Source organism: Heterocephalus glaber, unplaced genomic scaffold (genome assembly GCF_053883595.1).
Source record: "Heterocephalus glaber isolate CG9 unplaced genomic scaffold, H.glaber_assembly_v1.0 deba00001472, whole genome shotgun sequence".
In the NCBI taxonomy this organism is placed as follows: Eukaryota; Metazoa; Chordata; class Mammalia; order Rodentia; family Bathyergidae; genus Heterocephalus; species Heterocephalus glaber.
Window position 1 is genome coordinate 35,202,163 of NW_028258315.1, and position 8,868 is coordinate 35,211,030.

Here is an 8,868-nt window from a genome sequence, read left to right on the forward strand (position 1 = left end):
TCTGTCACAGGTGGTTTCTAGCTTTTTTACTTCTTTCAGACCTACCTGTATTTCCCTCTGGCAGTCCATCAGGTCGTGCCACATTATCACAAAAACAGCGCATGGGTTGTGAGCTCTGCACTCCTGGTTTTTGTCCATATCCCACTGACCTTTCAGTCTGAGTGGAAGCTGAGCTATTGAAGAGGTTCCACCTGTTCTCAGATGCATTCTTTAGAGCTTTGCTCCATCACTGACATCCTTCTGCTGCTTCAGTCCCTCTTCCCTACTTACTCTCAGATAAATGTCTATAAGTTTCTCTCATTTAAAAAAAAAGTTTTCCTTTCTTTCCTCAAATCTTTTGAAAAAAAAACTTTATACAGTATTTCCTCATTTTTCCACTCTTCAATTTTTATATGTCCTGCTTTCTATTTTCAGTATAGTCTTCATGAGCTCATTACACCCTGCATCTCAAAATTTATTTCCTGTCTGGAAGTTGAGCTGGGTAGCAGTATTGTGATTTGAGTCCTCAGTGAATGAACGTAAATGTCAGCCTGCTCATTCTGTGTCCCTGCTGTTCATTTACAAATATCCCTGTCCTCCACCTTCTCATTTTCATCCTGTGTGCCTTTGCCCTAGTTGATCTCCCTGCTTTTCCACTGTCTTCCCCTTTGTATTCTTTCCACACCCAGAGTTGAGATATCTTATGACTCCTTTCCTTAAACAGCTGTGCTTCATGCATTCCTCTCTGCTTGTGTCACACCCACTTTTCTTGGCACAAGACGGTGGCCTGTGGAAGGGCTGGTCCAGACCTTCCACAGGTCACCGTGCTCTTCACCTCACTTGCTCTTCAATTTTCACCATGGTCAGGATATGGGCACATCACCCTGTGGAGCTCTTGTCTAGATTGGTTTGGTAGGGTAAAAGATATGTGCATGTGTTTTTTTTAATTGAGTTTTTATCTTTATAGCCAGAGAGGTTCTATTTAGTATGGTATCAAAATGGATCAATGAATGTTATACAGGTTCATTTCATGCTTCTGGAAGCACTAGGGAGCGAGGGAAGTGTTCTCTGCAAGATTTAGTGTTGAAGTTTGTTTTAAAGAAAACAAAATGGCACAGAACAGTACTGACATGCCGTCAATGTGTTTATGTAGTCTCCATTTTCCTCCCAGAATCTTTTTTTCTATGAGTCTGTACATAGACCAGACCCAGTTGTGATCAGATTGTGGTTCCCATAAACACATTGCCACACCTACTGACTCAGAAGTTTTTCCTTTGTTCATTGTGTTTGATTATGGCTATTTTTTAAAGAAATTGGAAGAGTTAGAAAAAGAAGAAGAATTAAGAACAGCTGCTGGAGAGTATGACAGTGAATCTGAAAGTGAAGATGAAGAAATGGAGGAAATCCGACAGCTGGCAAAACAAATTAGAGAAAAAAAGAAATTGAAAATTCTGCAGTCCAAGGAAAAGAATACTCAGGGACCTAGGATGCCTCGAACTGCTAAGAAGGCAAGTTTTATGTCATGTCAAAAAGGCATGGCCTATTTTTTATGCATTGGATTCTTGTGTAAATCATTTAAAAGCTAAATTTCAACCTATTTGTGGCCCTAAGATTGCAGATACTCTGATTGTTGGTATATATATACTTGCAAAATGGTTTGCCTCACTCTGTTGTTTTCTGATTATTCTGCTTTTTCTTGGTGGCCTTCAGTTTCAAGTTCTGTACTATTCTAAATCTTAGTCATTTTATAATTGTACATGTTAAAATGGTTAATTTATGACCCAGAATTTTAAAGCCATCAATTAGCATTTTCTTATACTTTACTTTCTATGTTAATGAGAATTATTTATCTTTTGCAATTTATAGAAACCTAACCCAGTCTAACTTAAACCCAAAAGCAATTTATTGGCCCTTGTGACTGGTTAGGATGGGGAGAATCACAATATAGACATGAATGGATCAGACAGTGTCAGGATTCTTCCTAATTCTCAGCTTTATCCTTGTTGGGATGTCATTCTCTTTGGTCTTATCTGGGTGGCATGTCAGACCCAGGTCTTATGCCCATCCCTATAGCCATGACAGGGTCTTGTGATCGCTGCCCTGGACCACAAGTAGGGGAAGGGAGTTCCACAAAGACAGCATGGAGGGCAGTTACAATGTAATAGAAAAGGAAGAAAAATAATTTGACATTATAGACAACTTTCAGTGGATATTCATGTTTGAAAATAATGTTTTCATATTGACAGACTTGGGCATTTTTATATTTCTCTTGATGGTGTACCCAGCAATCTCTGGGAGATGTCGTGTACTGATTCTGTCTGAGGGTGTGTCACTAACCTCAGCTTTAATATCTCATCTATACCATGGAAACAATCACTCTCTTATCCCCTGGGTTGTTTCGAAGACTGAAAGGATATAAACTTTGTGTTATTACACATAGGAATTGCTCAGTCAGTCTTATTTTTTGTGGGATTTAATTGAATTCTCCAGTACCACGTAGGTGATCCCAAGTAAAAATAAGTGTAATCAATCATTATAAAAGGTCTAATCAGAAGATAAAGAGGAAAATCACACTTTTTCCTACTATATGCTCATGACATAGGTCACTTCTGTGAGATGAAGAATATTTTAAGGGACAGAAATAAACAGCCAGATAAAGCAGTAAATAGGGTGAGATCCAGAAGGGTCTTGAATGTGGAAACTTGTGTCCTTCTGGATTTGGCATGCCCGACCCTCCCTGTTCATAGTTGACTTTTTGTTCACTTTTCTGCAAGCCTGCATGTGTTCATTTTTCCAAACCTGTCCTTTTGGGTTTTTATGGGGACTTGATTGCATGAACACGATTGAAACATGGACAGCTGCTTAGAAATGTGATTGGGCAAAAGGGTCTGACCTAATGCTAACATAAAACGTAAAGGCAAGGGAAGATTAGAATACATTTTTATTTTTTATGGCCTTCCATGGGGAGGTCAAAGAAAGTTCCTCCTTTCTTTGGGGAGAAAAATGAACAAGTGAAAGGGCAGGAGGAGGTTAGAGTTTTTGCTTTCTGAGCCTTGAGGGCACCCAGTTTGTTGCAAGTCTCTCCTTTACCTCTGTCACTCAGAAGTTGCTTCAGGAACTGAGCACTAAAGGCCACATACTTTAACCTCGTTGTTCTAATCATTTAGGAAATAACAAGGGCTATGGGAGTGATGAGCCAGGAACTATGAATGAAAATCAAACTAATATATATTGTAGTACAGTGGTAACTCACTGTTACAAATGATTTATTTTACAATTTTTGGAAGGTGGTTGTGTTTGTGTTTGTGTGGGGAAGATGGCCGTGGTGACGACATGGTCACATTTTGTCGTATGATGTGGAGTTAGCGAACGGAAGCAAAATTTTGCCAGATGCTTTTGTTTGCAAACAGAAGCATTGGTGAACTGACGTATTACTCTATCACATGTATACTTTCCCTTGATTTAAAAAAAAAGCATTTGATCAAACTAATTTGGCTTAAAACAACTTATTTTCAGGTTCAGCGGACAGTTTTGGAGAATGAGATGCGAGGTCTTGGTATTAACATGGATGATAAAGACAATGTAAGTGCACAGGGATGATTTCAGATGCAGTAGCACTTTGCTTAATGATAGGGATGTGTCCTTAGAAATCTGTCATTAAATGATTTTATCATGTGATCACCACAGCATGTACTTACACAGACCTAAATGATACAGCCCACTGCACACTTAGGCTATGTAACATACACAAATGGTATTCCCTTGTTGCTTTAGGGCCAATGAAATCAACAGGAGATTAATCAGGCAGGTGAGAAAATGATGCATGAAGATGCAGTAGACATGAGATGTAGTGGCTGCTGCCAGTGTAACTGTATACCTTTCTTGTGACTACACAGTAAAATAATGACAAAAATAGTAAATATATGTCAGTAACAGTCTTGTTATCATTATCAAGTATGATACACTGTACATAATTGTATATGCCATACTTGTATACAGCTGCAGCACAGTAGGTTGTGTACACTTGCATCACCACAACCACATGTATAGTGCTTTGTGGTGTGGAATTATGACAGCTATGTCACTGAGCAATGGGAATTTTTCAGCTTTTTATAAACTTATGGTACCATCATATACATGCCTGATAGTTGACTGAAATGTTGTCATGTGGCACATAACTGTGTTTGGATATAGCTTTTTAAATAAAGAAACCAAGGTCTTGAAAACCTGTGAGAATACAAAATTAGTTTTTAAATTGGAGGGAAAAGAATTTAGAACATTCCACATTTCTGTTGACTTATTGTTTGAAGTGACAGGTTATCGGCCATGCTACTCTTGTTCCCCCTGGTGAATAGTTTGGGAGCATATGGTTCAACGTCCATGCTGTTGGTGCACAAAGATGGTGTTTTCAGAACCCAGCTCTTGATCAGCTTTGGAGAAGAGTTTAGGAAGACCTTGCATGCTCCACTTTCCTTAGTTGAAGGAGGAAGGTTCCTCTGTGTTACATTTCCATTTTAATTGCCATCAGTTATGTGGAGTGATCCTATGCTTTTGTTTTTACTTTTTGTTCATATTTCATTATATGTGTATATATATATTATCTTTTACTTTCATGTTAGTGGAAAATTTGGAAAATACTGAGAACTACAAAGAAAAAAATCTGCAGTTATATTACAAAAAATAAAGTAAATTGAAAGGTAGAAGATATCTTTTTGTTCACTTTTCCATACAGACGGTTTTTCATATTTGTCTCTTTTTAAATACATTTATATCACATTCTACATGTGTACAGCTCATTGTGGTACAAGCATTTTTTTTTCAATTTAAGCTAAATTTCTCACTATTTATTTGGTTAGTTAGCTTCTTTTGGTGGTACTGGGATTGAATCAAGGGCTTTCACACTGAACCACATCCCCAGTGTATTTTTTGTTTTGAGACAGGATCTTGCTGAGTTGCCCAGGCTAGCCTCAAACTTGCAATCCTCCTGTCTCAGCCTCCCAGAATACTGGAATTTCAGGCATGTACCACTGTGCCTGTCCTTATACTTTAACAAAATTTAATTTCTTTTTATTTTAGATCTTTTGGGTTATTTGAATTTAAGAAATTCATTTATTTGCTGTCACCTCAGAATCCAAGATGATACATAAGAAATATATAATAAAATAACATCAGGGGAAAATATAAATTGGATTCGGGTGTTGAAGTGAATAGGTAACTACCTTTCTAGGAGTCCAAAGATGCGAAGGCATTTTATATATATATTAGGATTTGTAACTTGTTTTCTATGATGAATTATGCTGCAGCCTTATTCATCTTCATATAAAAGGTCTTTTTATGTTCTTACTGTTTTCTCAAAACAGATTTCTGGAAATGGATTTAACCAAATTCAAAGGACAACATTGTATTAAAGCTTCTTTCAAAAAAGGCTAGGATAATTTAAATTTAATCAGTAATGTTTAAGGATATAGTGGTACCTCGATTCACAAGCAGTTTTGTTTGCAAATGGTTTGGTATGCAAACAAAAGTGTTAGGCAGAATTTTGTTTTTGTTTGCAAACTCTACATCTGGTGACAAGCACGACTGTGGCCATCTTTCTTGCACAAATGCAAATGTACCCATCTTTTCCAAAATCGTGGATCAAATTAAGGTCATGAACTGAGGTACCACTATACCTATTTGCTTCATGTATACATGCATGGAGAATTGTTTTAATGTGCGTATGTATCTTTGAACATTTGACTGTTAAGTTCAGGCTTAATACCTATCTTTATGTGGTTGGATATAACTTTTTTTTTTGGTACCGGGGATCGAACTCAGGACCTTGCTCTTTCAAGTGAGATGCAGTGCCACTGAGCAAAATCCCCAGCCCCGGATATAACTTTTTTAATCAAGACAACCAAAGTGTTGGGAAGACTTTTTGAAGTAGTTGTATTATTCTTATGTTACAAAGAAAAAAGCAAAATATGAGCAAGGTTGAGGGCCTCATTTAAAGCCCTATGAGCAGCACAAGGCAGAGTCAAGGGTCTGACTGTAGAACCTGTCCTCATAAATAAGCAGTCTACATGTCTTTTAAACTTCAAGTTGACTTTCTGATAATTGTCTCTTTGTGTTCAGATACATAATCCCAAAGTGGAGGAGTAAGGAAGAGAGAATTCTGTATGTCTGAATGTAAATCATTGTGCTAAATCTAATGATCAGCTTTGTAACATAAAGCAGCCATGTTAAGAATATTTACCAGTAATTACGAAAAATTAATTATGTGTATCTTAAAAATCTTTTGCTCTAATGGTTCTTTAAACTCCTAACTGCCCTCTCCCTTTGTTGGAGTAGTTTTCTTTTTTGGGGGGGTGGGGGAGTACCAGGGATTGAACTCAGGACCTTGTGCTTGCAAGGCAGGCGTTGGCACCACTCAGCTAAATCCCTGGCCCTTGTTGGAGTAGTTTTGATTGTCACTGAACCTGGAAGCAGGGAAGAAATCTTGAGCTCTGAAGATTGCTTTCTGTGCGTTTTAGGCCCACTATGCAGTCCAGGCAAGAAGGTCTCGAAGTGTCACTAAGAAAAGAAAGCGGGAAGGATCTCTTCCACCTACCTCGGTAGCCTGGAGTCGGAGTTGCTCTCGAACTCCACGTGATGTTTCTGGTCTTCGGGATGTAAAGGTTAGTCTGCAATATGTAATACAGTGGACCCTCGAGTTATGACCAGTCTGACAAAAGAACAACTTGGGTTATGACTGGAATTTTAGTTTTAACTTATGAACAAAGTCTTGAGTTACACCCCAAATACTGGCCGCTTGTGCTCCCAGATGATCTCAGATACAGATTTAACCCTTCCTTCTGAAACGAACATTACAACATCCTTTCCTGTGTGGGGTTAAATCCTGAGCCAGTTTCTCTAAGGACACTGAGATCTGCCTGTATACAGGAGAGAGACTTTGAAGACTGTGTAGAGGAGCCTGAGTCTTCAATTGACTGACTTGGGGTACAGCCAGCCCTCAGAAATGAATTGAGTTCATAAGTCAAGGATCCACTATATAAGAAAATAAGAGTCTCTACTGTGTATTTACACAAGAGCTCAGAGCAGGCTCTGAGCAACCAACAGTTGTTATTTGGGGACACAGGACCTACTGTCAGGGGGTTATCTGTATATTCTCCCCCTAGTTTCTTGGTATCCTTTAGCAGAGGATCCCGGGCCAGGGAATAGTTGAATGCTCCTGGTAGTTAACCTAGGTGGACCATTCTCTGATGCTTTCCCTTTTTTTGGAGAGTGGAAAAAAACAGGTTCTTGTAAAGTACCCGTAGTCTGAGGATAGGTCCACCTGTTTAGGGGAGTGAGAGTACTAGGAAATGGCCCCTCAACACCCGGAGGCCTCAGTTCTGGAGATCCCATGGAGGAACCTGCTTAGAGGGAAGTATTTTCCAGTTGATCATGAAGTGATCCTGCTTGTCTTCATGTCGTGGAGACATACCCCCTCCACGTCCCCCTAGATGATAGATTAGTCCCTGTCTAATCATTTGTTGTGTTTTTTGATAGACACAAGATGTCCATAGTCTCTTTGGCCAAAAGGTCTTTTTAATAAACAAAAATTTTTAGTTTCAGCATTTTGAAAATTAAGGTGTAGGAGAAAGTCCGTATATAACCTGGCAAGCAGTCTACTTTATAGACACTTGAGTTTTTCATTCCAGTGTGTCATTTCCATCTGGAGATCTGGGCTTTAATATTGGCATTGTCAATCAGATGTGAGTAATATATTCTCATGGGCCTGAGTTTCCCAGTGTTAGTTTGTGTAAGGAGTTAGAACAGATATACTGTAATCTTCTAAAATGTTGTAGTTTTAGGTATTAAACTTGTCCTAAATAAGGTTTTTATTGAATTTTAATACGCAAAGATCCATGGAGTTTCTGCAGATACTGTGCTGGGCCTAAGGAAAAACAGTGAATTAGAACAGATCTGATCCAACAAAGCATGCAGTGAAAACTTGATTTTCCTTAATTAACTTTATTTTCTCCCTGTCTATAGATGGTGAAGAAAGCCAAGACTATGATGAAGAATGCTCAGAAGAAGATGAATCGCTTGGGGAGGAAAGGGGAGGCAGATAGACATGTGTTTGATATGAAGCCCAAGCACTTACTCTCTGGAAAGAGGAAAGCTGGTAAAAAAGACAGAAGATAGTGTCTTTTTCAGTGACATGGTTTAGCTAGACTGGCTCTTCTGGTATGATTTCATAAAACTAGAATAATTTATTAATTGAAAAAACAATGGAAATAGCTAAAGGGCTTGTTGCTGAAAATGGTGATTAACCCTATAGAGGTGTGCGTAATATTACAAATATTTTGATTAGATAGTGTTTCTGCATTTTATAGAGTTGATTCAGATTTCAAACTGAAAGATTTATTGGTATGACTATTGGGGTTTTTGATGGAGAAAAATCTTTACTTTGGAAGAGGTAGCTTTGGTTTATCACACATGAATAGCCATTTTTCTCTTCACCTTGTGGTATATGCAGAAGGCTACCAGCTCTGACCTGCAGGGTTGGGAGAAAATCTGTTTATGAGTGTATCAGGACCCTGTACTTAAAATATTCTCAAATTATTTTCTAGTCCTTTTGTACAATATATTGTTATAATCTGTCTTTAACTGTTTTATCCAAAATAAACCTCCAGAGAAAAATAGCTTTGATATACTGAAGTTTTTGGTGGCTTTTTTTTTTTTGCTTCTTGTTTTAATTACAAATCAATATTGATTTGGCCAAGTGAGAAAGGAGAACAAGATAGAACGTTTATTTTTGAAGCAAAAGTACTTTTTGGAAATAAAATGCCTAAGGTATTGCAGCAGTTAAATGTGATACCTCCTGTTTTATTAGACCATTGTTGAATAATCAGCAAAACACAA

At 38.0% G+C, this 8,868-nt stretch overlaps 1 protein-coding gene across 3 annotated transcripts in view; it reads left to right on the plus strand.

Annotated features, from left to right (window-relative positions):
• Positions 1-8,648, plus strand: part of Gtpbp4 (GTP binding protein 4) — a 32,860-nt gene extending 24,212 nt beyond the window's left edge. For all 3 annotated transcript variants that reach the window (XM_004854580.4, XM_087181943.1, XM_004854581.4), the window contains 4 exons: positions 1,290-1,487; positions 3,496-3,561; positions 6,492-6,635; positions 7,996-8,648. In XM_004854580.4, the coding sequence (XP_004854637.1) occupies positions 1,290-1,487; positions 3,496-3,561; positions 6,492-6,635; positions 7,996-8,148 (561 nt within the window). In that variant the 3' untranslated portion in view covers positions 8,149-8,648. The remainder of the gene's footprint in view (positions 1-1,289; positions 1,488-3,495; positions 3,562-6,491; positions 6,636-7,995) is intronic.
• Positions 8,649-8,868: the final 220 nt, after the last annotated feature.